Source organism: Asterias rubens, chromosome 10 (assembly GCF_902459465.1).
Source record: "Asterias rubens chromosome 10, eAstRub1.3, whole genome shotgun sequence".
Taxonomy (NCBI): domain Eukaryota; kingdom Metazoa; phylum Echinodermata; class Asteroidea; order Forcipulatida; family Asteriidae; genus Asterias; species Asterias rubens.
The window spans coordinates 4,419,396-4,434,892 of NC_047071.1; the positions used below are offsets into that span (position 1 = coordinate 4,419,396).

A 15,497-nucleotide genomic window follows, 5' to 3' on the forward strand; every position below is an offset into this window, starting at 1 on the left:
AATTTCTGTGCTCCTTCAAGAGGGAAGTTTGAAGAAAAAACAAATCTAAATGTTTAAGTATTGATTATGAATGGCTCAAAGGTGCGAGGCTTAGATTCTTGTCCGTAGAATTTTTGTTAAATATAGCTGTGAGTACTGATAAAAACTTTTCCTCTGTTTGGTATGCATGCACATATCCATCACAGCTGGCCTTAAAGCCTTTTCCCCTCCTCCGTTATTTATTTATTTATAGTGCACAGCATGACGAATGCATATATTTATGATTGATTTATGGAGGCAAATTCTGTTTTGGATCAGATGGATTTGTTATACTGTTTGTACAACAGTTGTGCTTGTACAAATGCTGTACTTTTTTTTTCTTCGAAGCGAACTGTGCACATTTTTCGTTTTGATTTTACTTTCTTAAGTGAGATTTAAAATGGAGCAAAAAGTAATTTGGGGTTGAACAAAGAGAATTTGGCTTGACCTGGACTTAAACCTGCCAATATTATGAATATTCACTGTTGGTTGAGTGCCGACTTGATTAATCCTGAGGTCACATATGTTCATTAAGTCCCGCTCTAGTCCATTTTTTTTTTGGTTAACCCCGAGATATTTAAGATTTACCTTGTAAGTTTCGTTTGTGGTTTTATAACTTGTACAAAGAAGTAAATAGCCTATAGAGCCGTTTCAGGAGACCGCACATGTTTTGTTTGTTTATTGATTTTAAAGGAAAGCATAACATCCAATGATTAGTTTAAACACTGTTTTCTTTTCTTAAAGTCACCTGGAAGTGGTATTTTTTCAAAATAAAGTTTTTGTCACTAATATATGTGTTTTGATGAGTGGAATGTGAATAAACTTATGTTTGAAAGAAAAACAATTCTATTTCCAGGTGACTTTAACGTTAAAACATTGGGGTTTTTTGGTGTAAAATTAATAAATGAAGTCCATTAATTTCCTTCCTCCAAGAGGTTTTCACTTTTCAGTAACCACATCATCCACCAACCTGATGGTTCTGTTTAAGGGACAATGGTTCTTGCATTGCCAAGGTTCATTAGCATACCGAGACAATTTTAGTTGCTGTCGACAAAAGAATCAATGGTGATTTGGGTGGGAATATATGAGGGAAATATATGAGGGAATTGTGCCTTTGATGACTCAAGCTCGGAATCTGGCACAAAATGTATGTTTGTCATGAGATAGATATTAGGCTACAGGGCCATCACAAAGTTGTTCTTTGATAAAATAAGGGTAGAAAAACAAGCATCTTGCTAAATTTTCAAAATGGCTGCCATTTCTTATTATTCTACCAGATTTCCTCACAGGACAAATCTGCAACTGCATATAGTAGCCACAATATCTTTCTAGTGTGGTATGCTGACTTTGGCCAAATTAAATTCTTGTATCATCAAAAGCACAATCCCATCACCTATCTGCCGTTCTGCTCGCAGTGATTATGTTTCTCAAGAGAATTGGTCTGGTATGAAGTTTTATAATCAATGTCTCAGCAGTGAGCTTTCAGATACAACCTGCTATATTTTGCTTGCTGATGTCACCAATCCAGAGTGCCAGACAATGTCTATTAAGTTCTCTGTTGCGATCAACGTTAACACGCTTGCTCCGTGTGATGAAATGCGCTACCTGTTCCAATTTTATGCTGCATTTGATTCCATGACCCAATTTTATAGCGCTGTGTGCAGCAAGTGAAGAATCAGCCAGTTTGCGGTTGCACTTCAGTTTCTACAGTGAGTCCACATGCACACTTTATGTGAGGTTGCCCAGCTTTTTCGATTTTCTTTAATATTCCTGTAAGCAGAGATGATTTGAGCGCATACTATCACAGGAAGCAGAGCCACGATGATGGGTTCAGATGTCTATGGGCTATAGTAATCGGATAATTTTAAATCCATTTTATATACGTCATGTTGTTTATTTTCATAATAGTATGTGGACATCGATAGTGCAACTGTTTCTTCTACCACAAACATTACAAACGCAACAAACAATCCTGCCTTGAAAAGATATGAACAGAGCATCTAAGGTTAAAGTTTTCATTAAATCTTCCACTATCAAAATACATTCTTACTACAGACCTGGAGTTACACGAAGGTCGCGGAGGCCATGGTCTCCCTTGCCCCTGGTCTTGACTATTGTGCCCCTTCAACAGTTTCCCTTTGACTTTAAGATTTTCCAATGGAAGTGCCCCTTGAAAAAAGACAAAATTCCAGGCCCGTACTAACAAATTCATTTTCACTTTGGTTTTGAGTAATAAATATGACATTTACAAATTTGTGTATTTCTATCACACAATTGAAATAAACTAGATTTTAAATTTTTTATATGAACACCAAGAAAAAAACATATTTAGTCAAATATTACAACTTCAATCTATCCTAGCACACACTGAAAATATCTACGTAAAATATCAATAATTACTAACAAAATGTTGTTGATGGCTGCTTAACATTTCTTGTCACTAGATTTTTACAATAACATCAAAAGTTTCACAGACTGAAACTTCTTTTTAAAATAGCAACATTTAATAACAAGATACACTTCATATAATAGATGTTAAATTTGCATGGGATTAAAGAATATTAATTTTTGGTTTTTACCCATACATATCCCACCCGAGTATGATGCCTGTGATACTCGGGAAAATACTCATTATACAGTGCTAACACACATCGGTTTATGGGTAAAAACCAAAATTTATTAGATAAACTTCCTTGCAGCTCGACTTTTCTATTGCTTCTAGATTTTTACGATAACATCAAAAGTTTGTTTTTACAGATGAATCAGGATTAATTGTCCTGTCTGATTCAGTAAGTGTTGGGTTTTGTTCGGTGAGCAAAGGATCAAAGAGTGGTTCCTAGTTTCTATCCATGGTTGTTCTGTAAATGACTCGAGTCATTTTGAGATTGTTGTGATTGTTCTTGCAGATACTTTCTTATGATTTTCAGTCCCTTGGTGTGTTTTAAGAAAAAGAGAGCCTCAGTAGAATTAGACAATTGTTATGTTATCGAGACGAATATCTCAATTGAGTTGAGTTATAGATTGAGGATTGGTGTAGACATCTCTCAGATTCCATCTAGACATGAAGGGTAGGTGTAGCAGGTTTCTTACAAATCGCTGCAATTTCCCAACTGCAGGGAGCATCATGCCATGGTCCTTCTTTGAAAGCCAGATGAAGACCCTTCAGTAGGATGGTGCATGACTCTCCCCCGTCCATCATATTGTTAGGCTGTGTGGCATCCCAGTTCCAAACTTTGACTGCTTTACCTCCATCGAAGCATTGCCATTCGGTACTCAAAGTGCAGTTGATCCAACCAGCTCCAGTGTTGTCAAGATATTGAAGATATTGGTGGTTTCCCAACGAAACCAGATCTAAGATGAAATTTGTCTCTTCCGATGATTGTGGGACCATGACCCCACCTCCAAGATCTTGGCAATGTGTCTTTGCTTCTTCAAACACAAAGACTTTATCTGTGACGATGTAACAGCCACCACGCCAAAAGCTCCACTCAGGAGGACATAGTCCTCCTCGACGGTTGGCAAAGCACATCTCTTCATTTGCCATCGAAGAAACTATCAAGTTTACCAAAAATGCAAGAGGTATGAATTGCTCTAAATACATCATCGGAGCGTGTACAAAAACAAACTTGTTTTGCTGATGTAGAAATGATAACAAGGTGGTACCAAGGTTGGTTATGAATTGCACACACACTTGTTGTTTGAGCGCATCGTTGAAGTTGACAGCTAAAAGTGAATTCTGTGCAACACCTACTGACCCGTTTTACAATCATCAACAATGATTCTGGCTCAATAACTTAATTAAGTAGAAACAGCCTTTGTTATGATGAAACTCATCTCCAAGCAACGAGCTTTAAAGTGACAGTTTTTACCATTTCTAGCAAAAAAAAGATAAATACCAATTATTTGCAGAACTGCAGTTGCAGATACCAAATTAGATCTTGAGTTGTAACATTGTAATGGAAGGCAAGTCGATAGCTTAAATCAGTTTCCTGCTTAAAAATAAAAACCTGACCTATCCATTTTATCTGGGTTAAGTTTAAAACTGTTTGTATCAAAGTCTCCTTGGTTCTTGTTTATATAGGCATAACACCTCATATTTTCGACCACTGCCTTTAAATTAACTCTATGGTTCAGGCAAAAAACGGCATACGGCTAGAAGTGGTGTTAATGTTTGGTATTAAATTCTGAGTCTTTTAATCACAATGCCCTTGAGTTTCTTCTTTTGTTCATTACTTATTAAAAACAGTCATTACTGGGCAAATCTCAACATGATTCTGACCTTGATCGACTAGAGAGAGGGGGGGGGGGAGAGAGAGAGGGGATGGGGGGGGGGGGGGTGTGCCTCTGCCATGAAGGTATGACCTAACATTCCCAGTTGTTGGATGATGTGTGAATAATACAAACCTTGTGATATCATATTGAATACATTTTTTCAAACTGATTAGTGCCAGTTGAGTTCCCTGTAGCTGATACACAGTAGCAGCCCTAAGGCTCATGGGTTCGAAAATATGGCACACTCAAATAAAAATGTTCAAGTGTCGGCAATGACATGTGAAATTTTTGGAAAACTAAAAGCCAGCAAATTTCTGTGTTTGGTTTATGTTCCCTGCATGCATTAGACATGTAGAGCGAATATATAATATCAATGTTTCCTAGAAAATAACGTGGTCATGCCATTATCAAAGTAGAATTTGATCAATTTGTCATCCATCCCGAACCAGTGCCAACACAACCGTGATTCCAATTTCATTGTTAAATTTATCTGCTCTCAAATACTGTTTTATCACTCCATGGTTATTCACAGTCAGTGAAAATACTGACTGCAATACCAGTTTGAGTATCAGGGAAAACTGCCAAGTCAAATTTCTGGAATGTTTCACACGAATTTGAGCTGAAGTTGATAAAAATCAATGTAATTCAGTGCTTACGCCATCTGTGTTTCTTAAACAGCATGTGCGATCTTTACGAGTGGTCTGGAGAAAGAGTTCTTCTTCTCGACTCCTTCAGTCATGGCTAGAGGGCAAACCTATATTTATATCGATGCACACTTTGGCTAGGTGCCGAGGGTTTCGCTTTAGTCTTTAATCATGATAAAGTTCAAGCTCTCAGACTGAGGGGAATTGAGTACATACTGATGTGAACAATCTCTAGCGAACCTAGCCTGAGATAAGAGTGTACCATGACTTCATAACAGTGGCCGTGAGTGCTAGAATGTCACCTTGCCATCCATGTAGAGCATCTGTCAGGCTAGGCTCCGGGCAAACACCCAGTACAGGTTTCTGAATTACTGATACAGTCAGGCCCCGGACTGTGTTGCTGCAGGTAACTGCCAAGCCAATCTCCTGCTAAAATATTTGCTTTGGCGAAAGTGAATTCAACCTGGGTTTGTCTGTCTGTGCTCCATGGAAGAAAAACAAAATAGAGTGAGGAATGAAGATGAATATTGATATGTAGGTCTCCTAAGAAAGTGTCTTGGGTTGTTAGATGAGAATTCAGGGTTCAAAATTCCAGGATTTCAGTGTGTCGGTTTGTCTTTAGTGCAATCATTGGAGTAAACATTGGTTTACTTAAAAATGTAAAAAGGAAAGGAACAAATAGTTGATGATGGCTTGGCATTTCAAATTGTAGGATTTTGCATTTGGATTTTTCAGCATTCTTTTCACCAGGACACAGAAAGTATTGAGGAAGCGATGTTTTGTAACTGTGTAGGAGAATAGCGTTCATCAAAAATTAAGGTTTGTTTACAAAAAAACTCTAGAGACCGAAGGATGGGGTGTTCCAGTCATTGAAACGCAAAGTTTTTTACCTCAACAGTCACAGAATTAACTCTAAAGATGTGATCTGCAGACTCAAGTTGTTATCTCGTACACTTCTCATAGCTTATATGTAAGATCCATTCTGGCTGTTGTTTACCTTCTTTATCATCTACTTTAAAGGCAAAGCAAACATTCGGTTATTGGAACTGCTTGATTGTTTTAATCATAATTAAAAATGTAGATGTAGATGTAAACAAATCTCATCCGAATTTTTTTTCTTCAAAATGTGCTCCGGTTTTGTCAGATTCAAGATTTGGGGCATAAAAACTGTTATCTTTTTACATAACTTCAAAGTGAATTTTATTTTAAATGCTATGCTATGTGCTCTCGAAAGCTGCTGTATGCCTAACCATGTAAGCTTTTGTTGCCATGATTTTTAAGAGTAATTACCAAATGTATACCTTCCCTTTAAAGACACTGGACACTGTTTGTAATTGTCAAAGACCAGTCTTCTCGCCTGCTGTATCTCAACATATGCATAAAATAACAAACCTGTGAACTTGAGCTCAATGGGTCATCGAAGCTGCGAGATAATAATGAAAGAAAAAACACACTTATCACATAAAGTTGTGTGCTTTTAGATGCTTGATTTCGAGACCTCAAATTCTAAATCTGAGGTCTTGAAATCAAGTTCGTGGAAAATTACTTCTTTCTCGAAATCAGAGGGAGCCGTTTCTCACACTGTTTTATACTTCCAACCTCTCCTCATTACTCGTTACCAAGTAAGGTTTTAGGCTAATAATTATTTTGAGTAATTACCAATAGTGTCAACTGCCTTTAAGAGACAAGAATCCAATGATTCATGGTTATATTAAGATGGATCTACAGTTGACTGCATCATTGCTCAACAAATTATGTATTCATTTGGATTTAATCTACCAGTCTATATGCAACGATGCTTGTGGCGTTTGTTGGCACAGCATGACCATAACATTATCTCAAGCTTACATATAAGCCACTCTCTTTTCATGGGAGACACAAACTTACCCTTGGGGTCATGGAAAGAAGATCAGACTTTAAGAAGATGGACTTTCTAATGCAATGATTAAGATCTTTAGTCCGAGGCAATGTAAATGATGTACGGTTAGTGTCAAGACTGTTAGCGTAGCCAGACTAAAACATTTCAAGAAAGGGTAGATTTCCTGATAGGTGAAGCAAAGTCACCTTTTTCTGAAAAACACTAACTGATTTTCCTCCTAAACTTCATATGTCTTACTCGAGAGACACAAGTCACGCTTGACGATGAGACTCCTTGGGAAAAAGGATGTAGCTAATTATTCAGTTTCTATGGCCTTTGATAGAGTTGTGTGAAATCATTAATTTTTATCAGATATCATGAGATTTCAAGTCGGAACTGTGTAATTTGAAGTGACAAATCAAAAGTGGTTGAAAATCTTGGATTAATCTCAACAATAAACAAATAAACAAAACGAGCAAACTCATAAAAGCCTCGCTCCGAGTCTTCTAAGGGCCTAGATGATGAGTACATTCATAAAAGCCCTGAGTCTTCTCAGGTCCTAAATAACAAGTAAACACATTAAAGCCTGGAGTCTTCCAAGGTCCTAGATGATGAATAAAAAGCTCCAAATCTTTGTAGGTCCATGATGAGTAAACTCATTAAAGCCCTGAGTCTTCTCAGGTCCTAGATAATGAGTAAACTGAAGTCCTAGATGATGAGTTTACTAAGTAAAGACCTGAGTCGTCTCAAGTCCTAGATGATGATTAAAGCCCTGATTCTTTTTGGGTCATAGATGATCAGTGTATGGAGAGCCTGAGAAAACTCATCAAACCCCCAAGTCTTCTCAGGTCCTAGATAATGAATAAACTCAAGTCCTAGATGATTAGTTAACTCAATAAAGACCTGATTCTTCTCAGGTCCTGATCAGTGTTTGGAGAGCCTGAGAAAACTCATCAAAGCCCTGAGTCTTCTCAGGTCCTAGATGAGTAAACTCATCAAAGCCCTGAGTCTTCTCAGGTCCTAGATAATGAGCAGACTGAAGTCCTAGATGATGAGTTTACTAAGTAAAGACCTGAGTCTTCTCAAGTCCTAGATAATGATTAAAGCCCTGATTCTTTTCGGGTCATAGATGATCAGTGTATGGAGAGCCTGAGAAAACTCGTTGAAACCACGAGTCTCCTTGGGTTCTAGTGCAGAGTCTCGGTTATGGCAGACGCAGCGTGTGGTAGAGTGCTGATTAGGATTGAATCTGAGCAGGATGTTCATTGTGACGCTACATGTAAAGCTCAGACGGCTTAAGCGTCTTTTAGCCTCTGGTGTGCTCATTGATCACGCCAAACAGTAATTGCTTCATTTATATGTACGGTGAGCGTAGCAGGGGGTCAGGGGATGTTAGGGGGCATGGAGCGATGATGTTGCATAGGGTGATGGCTTTAGTTGAGTCTACTTCCATGCTGTCTTCAAAGTTAAAATCATTGGTTTAAATGAGTTCTTGACTTTATTTTCACAAGATTTACTGTCATACAGAACTTAAGCCAAAATACTATAATAAACCACCAGGTATAGGTTGTTCCTAAATACTTGTCAGTTTTAATTTATGGCTCACTGCTTAATTTGCTCAGCCAATACATGTGGTGGGTGCTTTCTTAAGAAGAACAACATACGAGAAAATTCACTTTGATTGTGGACGCTCTACTTGCCAGCAAAAGGCCAGTATAATTTTCCCAGGAAAATGACTGGATGAAAGTACTGGATTATAGGAAATAAATGTTCATAATGTCTTACAATTAGTGTGTTTCCTTCAAATTCAAAGGTTTGCAGATAATACTAATTCAAGATGGCATTGTCTGGATATTTTGTTGATAAGACTTTGATAAAAGAGCTGCTTAATTTCTCTGTCATGATTGTCCCTGCATCCATGAGGTACATTTATTACTTTGCAGATATCATTCCCCATCTCAGATTCCTCTGTTTGGTTTCTCTAATCACTAAGGACTGAAGGCCCTTCTCCATTGGCTTCACCATCCATTGTCTGCACTCTAATAAGACTCAAATTATTGTAAGGTTAAACTCATTTGGCCAGTTATTCTGGAAGAAATTCGTGCAGCATCTGAAGATATTCATTATAAATCTGAAAATTGACTTGTTAAATGAAGTGGTATCTGTCTTCCAGAGAAACCTTTCAGTCTGAAATGATGTGCTTTTCATGGACGTTGTGTCGTGTAAAACGTGACTTAGACACAGGATTTCAACAAATATATTAATATGTCCGGAAACCACAAAAGAATCTGCTTTCTTTAAAAACAAAATGTGAGCCCTCTTTTGTGATTTCTTCAAAATTGTTTGAATGAATATAGGTCTTTAATGGCTTGGGACACTGCAACTGATTTTGTAATAGACCTTATGCATTGATGTCATCCAGCGGTCATCTTAGTGGAAAAACGGTGACAAAACAATTGAAACGCACAGATTTGTACGCGCGGCGCACAGCATTGGCCAATGAACAACCTCCTTTTGACCTCTAGGTGAGGGCGCCCTACTGAAATGACGTCATGTGCATAATGTCTATTAATTGCAAAGAACTTATTTTCACGCGCAAAATTGAAAACCAAGAAATGATAACAATTGAAGGTGATTACTTCTCTTATATTCCTTTTAGTCTTTTTTTCCCCATGTAAGATTTGACCACATGTTTTCAAAACAGCCATAAGCTACTCGTACCTCACGTCTCTAAGCAATGTTCAAGCTGCTAGTGCATTTAGAACTGGTCTGCAAAGTCTTTAAGACTTAACGCCATCATGAGTAAGTCATCATGATAATTTCATCTAGTCTTCCATTTATCCATTGACTGAAATTGAGGCTGGATGGTTAAATAGTCTGGTCTTATTGTGAGAAGTGAGAATTCAAACATGTTAATCAATATTCAGTATTCAATATCAATATCATGTTTAAATAACATTTTTATCAATATTTTTACCTTCTATAATGACACATAATTCAGCTCTGTGCTGCCAGTTGGTTTGTATTGAAAATGAATGAATGAATGTTTTATTCTTGTGTATGCATATCATACATCATTAGAAGTTAATCATGTTTAGGTAATTTTTGTAAAGTAGTGGATTCACGTTCAGCAAAAGTACACATTATCACCTGTTCACTCATAAAGCAAAACATGATGAGTATTAGGCTGACTGGCTAGCTGAGAGTTTCTTGTTCAAATTAATTCTTAGACGTGACGGAGATGAGTCGCTTGACTACAAATTTATAGTAACAGCAGCGGCCAGTGATCAATTTATATCCACCCACCACCGTGGCCGTAAGCTACTTGACAGTGCTTGTCACATATGACTGTTTTCTACACGCTGTTTTCGGCTTCATATTTACCGTGAATTTATGGCGTGAGATTGATAGAGCCAGGGTCTATTGATGTTGATGATATTTCTAGCAGCTGTGGGGTGGGTGTCGTTTCCTTCTCATTACCATAATGACTTTTGATTAATTTCAGAAATTGGTTGGTCCACTTTGGGTCGGTGTGTGATGTGGATGGGAGCTGCAGTTTAGAATGTTGGTAACAGATGGATCTTTGTAATGAAACGTGTCGATCCATGTAGGGTCCGTGCTGGATTAGCCATGACCAGGGCCAAATTTCATAGAGCTGCTTAATCTGGTTTGCGTATTAAAAATAACAAATTCAACCTAAAAGAAAAATAAGAGATTTGTACAAACATACAGCATATCAAGCAACAACAATTTTTTTTTTGGTAGAGAAGTCATCCTCATGGGATATAAAAATACACATTTAAAAAAAAATCATTAAATTTATATGTGATTGGACTCCTTTTCAGTGAAGTGGTACAAATTTGAGTTACATTTCTCAAATCTTCAGTTTATTTGTGTAATAACAAAATTTCTTAATCATATAAATATGTTGAGCTTACATGACAACTTTAAGACCCATTGTTATTTTAATTATCTTAATTATCACAAACATTAATTTGCTGCTCATTAGTGTATGATTCATGCTTTATTACAATTTCAAGCATTACATTATTCACTTGCTTCACACTACAAGAAGAGAGAATAATAAGGAGCGACGGGGGGGGGGGGGGGTTCTGAGACACTCCAGATACCTTGATAATGGTTTATCACACCAGATCATATCCGGTCGAGCGTAGTCTCATGATTGGCTGATCAACCCAACCCAGCCTGCTGATTCGCTGATTGGTCCTAGGTAATCCAAGAAGCTTTTAATGGCCTGCTAGTCTCAAGTATCTATCAAGCGTTAGGGAGAAATGCAGCACCAGCAACGTCGTCCTGAATGAATCATGGTTCGGCCCGAGCTGCCGGCCCTGCGTATTATAAAACACACTGTTGTGAACGACGGAAGCTCGCTTTAGCCCACGGCTTTAGGAGCGAGAGACTCAATATAATTATGCCATACCTGGAGACTGATTTCTTTGTTAATCAGCGTGTAGCGCAGTAATTGCATCCAGGCTTTTTACAAACTGACTCAAGGACTACGGCTTGAAAATTAGCAAATATCTACTTAAAAACGACAGAGGGAAGTCTATTTAACCTCACCTCTGCAAACACTCTGGTTGAAGAAAGCTTTAGGTTCGGGGTTTTATGTTAGTTAGAGAGGACTGGATGGCAAGTTCGTTATTAGTCTCGGTATTTACTTGCAGCAACGGGAGCTGAATATTGGTTTTGTAATGTGAGACGGTTTGGGTACCCAACGCAAAAGAAATGTAGATTGATCATGAGACCAACTGGGAATGTTGACATATTTCATTTGAAATGAATCTAGAGTGTAATACGAAAAGTAGTTTAACAGTACAAGCTTCTGTTCATTTCAGTTGAGTTTCATACAAAGTGAGAAATAAGATTTATTCTGTCTACTTTTTGCTTGGGTTAATAATTGCCTTTTTTAACTGGGACAATATATGAAACAAACATCTTCTATAAACCATTTTCTTCTAAAAGTTATATTAAAAAAACACTACAGGAATAATTTTGTATTATGGACAGGAACATTTTGTGATTAAAATCATGTAGCAATTAAAGGGTCTATGTAACTTTTGTAGGACAAAAAACACAATGTCCACAGATTTACATTAAACTTACACAGTTTGAAGATAATGGTAGTAGAAAGCTTCCCTGAAAATATTAGATGCTGAGGTGCTGTAGTTTTTGGGAAATTAGCAAAACAATGTCATGAAAATAATTTTTGTCTCATGAGACGAAAATTATTTTAATCATTTACAAACGTATTTTCATGACATTGTTTTACTCATTTCTCAAAAATTACAGCACCTCTGCAGTAAGTAATATTTAAAGGGAAGCTTTTCAATATCATTATCTTCAAACCGTGTAAGTTTAATGTAAATGTAAGGACAGTTTGAAAAAGTACCCAAATCCTTTAAATGACTTTATAAACATCAAATCAAATGGATAAATGAACAAAGTCTACATAATATAATTTATGTGTTAAATTGTTCTTGATGAGACTAGTATTTTTTTTTCATCATTTGAATACAAATCATCTTCACATGGCCAACATTTGGAAACACCGGACGATCAATCCCACTTAAGATATGAACTTGATCCTAACAATAAATCACAAGACAACTACACCAGCTGCCGTCGTACAATCGTTATATCTAATTGAATAAGCCATTAGTGGAGTAAGTAGAGAGAGGCAAGGCATCTAGATGTTTTCATTGCCGAGCCTTGCAGGCCCATCTCTCACAGTCCAACCCATCTACCCTAATTAAGTTAATAACTCATTTTATAGTCATTGGTTTTTTATATCGTGACAGACCAATTTAATGTTTCTTTGTTAGGTTAAAGGAGCAGTTTCGGGTCGGTGTCGTACTGAATGTGTTGTAGGGTAGAGCGAGGTGTTACATCTTGTGTGATTTATCACACTTTACGTAGAACTGTCACAGCATTTATGACAACCCAGATTTTTATTTTAAAAAGCTCTTATATAACTCAGTCATGTTAGCAGTATATCTTTTTCCTGATTTGGAATTGTAACTTAGTACGAGTAGTGTTGTTGGTTTTTTTTTTTAAGCATCTGTAAAGCTTAAAGGCAATGGCCTCTGAAGTAAAATAGTTTGTTGAGAAAGAGGTCATTTCTCACTGAATAATTTGAATCTGAGAAAGACTTCAGGCCTGGAGCCTTTCTTGGGCATCTGAGAGTGAAAGCACACAAACTTGTACAACAAGGGTGCGTTTTTTTCTTCCGATCGAGCCCAAATTTTCACAGATTTGTTATTTGATGCACATGTTGGACTACACCAAGTGAAACAACTGGTCTTTGACAATAACCAGCTTAGGAAATGTGACTTTTTATTATCTTGCCTGGAAAGCATAAAAGAGTTGATGAAATTGTCACTTGAATGGATGTTTAGTATCAAGATCTGTCATCTTTAGACGTACCATTTCTAATTTATTTCCTGCGCAAACTGTTTTTTAGTGAAACAAGGAAATCTAAGGAGTTGGACTTTATCTGTGGTTTGCTCGAGGGATGTGACTCACAGTAAACCATACGGCCCTTGGCACGCTGTAGAGTAGACAAAACCTTCTTCTGTAAAATGAGACCCTAAACATTATTACATTACTTGCTTGCAACATGACCACAGTTTGGGCTTCTGTATTAGGTTTCTAGTATCTACTGCTACACATGATTTCAGCATCCGGTTTGTTTGAATAATAATTTCATGCTACCTCCAGCTCCTCAGAAATAATAATAATAATTATGGAGTCTTATAGAACGCCGGTATCCGCCACAAAAAAGGCGATCATGGCGCTTGCTCATGATACCCAAAAAAAAAAAAAAAAAAAAAAAAAAAAGTGCTCAAGTAGTTTGTATTCTTTGAATTTACATTAACCTGTACTCACACTTGAAGTGTTTTTGTACTTATTATGGAACACTTCTCTGAAGGATTAATTTTGTCATAAACTTTATAATCAGTGAGCTCTCAGATTAAATCTTATCATTTATTCCCTGAGGGATAAGAAACCCAAACCTGTACTTTGTGGACAGAGGCCAGCTATTTGTAGGTCACATCCATAGTGTCAAAGGGGTACATGTAAGTTAAGTTATTATCTAAGAGCTTATGGGATGGTTATAATTGATTGGTTGGATCCTGTGGAGGTCACTAGAAGGATCTCTGTAAAGCTTGTAGTGTCTGGATAATGCTACTCATCCACAGTAAACCAAGCACACCATGCATGACCTGAGGATACTCTCACTAACCCATTTATGTATTCCTAATTCATCAAAGAATTTTGGTTGGAGCAGTTTTTGTTTTTCCCCTTCCCCAACTTCTGTGGACCCGGGTTCAAATCCTACCTTGACATGTACAATTTCATTAATCTGATAAACAGAAAAAACACTGCTTACAGTGGGACACCAGTTGCAACAAACAAACTTGATGGAAATTCGGCTGGTTGACCAGTTTCTGTTGAGCAAGATTTGTATACGGTGCTTAGCAAGATTTTGTGCTTCCAGGCTTTTTATGAAAGTTGGCTCTGAAGCCTGGCAATGTGGGTTGGGTTTCAACTTAAATAATGGACCGATCCGGCCTGTCAATCAACTGTGCGCGTTCACCCATTTGACCAATGATTGTGGTCAGACAAACTCGTTCATGCGTGCGCTTACATTTGGCACGCGCAGCAGAATCGTGCAGAATGTCATTGGGAGTGCTCATACATGTGTCTTGCTCACGTGCGCGGTGGGCGGAGCTTAGTGGAAAGTCGGAACAGTCCATTGCGGTTGTTAAAGCAAAAAATTAACCAAGAGCCAAGAGCTTACAGTGAGAGAGTTTAGCAGATTCAAAGAAGATGCAATCACAAGTGTCTTGGGATGGGAAGGCTATTTATAGTGACTTGAGGATGTTCTGAACTTCTTATCCTAGCGCCGTTAGCAACAAGTTACAAAGTTATGATGCCATGCTAGGAGACCCTTTTTCACACCCTAAACAGCTCTTATGGAGCAACTATTGAACTTGCCATCCCATAATACTGCTCTGCTACAGCCCTCAGAGAAGCAGAAACAAGTTTCCTGTTAATGGAATTCGGCAAAATGCGTCATTGACATTTTCATATATACGTCTTAAGGCCCAGAGCTTAAGCTGGAAATTTGATATTGTTGGTAATTGGTGATAAACTTGTTGAAGGATTAAGGGAAGGAAGTACAGGGGTAAGGATCTAGGTTTTAAATGGTACCATAGGAGTTTCAGGCCTGTCATTACGACTAAGGTCATGGAGACCAGGGCCTCTGCTACTCTGGTCTTGACCTTAATATTCCCCATCGAAAGTTTCCCAGCGAGTTTAAAATTTGTCCAACAAGTGTGCCCTTTGCAAAATAAAAATGGCATTGCCCTGGTCAAGATAAGATTCCACGTTTGGTCAGTTTATGCGGGACTCTACTGTAAGAATCCTTTTAAAAAACGTTTTTGCTGTTCTGCGATGCTGTATGGATTGTTGTAGAGTCTAGTAATTTAACCTTTCCTAAAAATTCAGTAGATTAATAGAAAAAGAAACTATACGAGCTATAAGACCTATGTAGGCCTACGTAGTCTATGGAGATTTTGTTTATTTTATAGTAGATCAGTACACTGACCCTAAACTTGAACACATGATCACATTCCACTCTCAAAATCCTCAGCATGATCGATTAAGAACAGAGAAAAGTG

The 15,497-nt window shown here is 37.6% G+C and overlaps 1 protein-coding gene across 1 annotated transcript; it reads right to left on the reverse strand.

The window, feature by feature from the left end:
• Positions 1-3,073: 3,073 nt before the first annotated feature.
• On the reverse strand, positions 3,074-3,562 carry LOC117295557 (CD209 antigen-like protein E). The gene has a single exon (XM_033778253.1). The coding sequence runs from the start codon at positions 3,560-3,562 to the stop codon at positions 3,074-3,076; it is 489 nt and encodes a 162-aa protein (XP_033634144.1).
• Between the last annotated feature and the right edge of the window lie 11,935 nt (positions 3,563-15,497).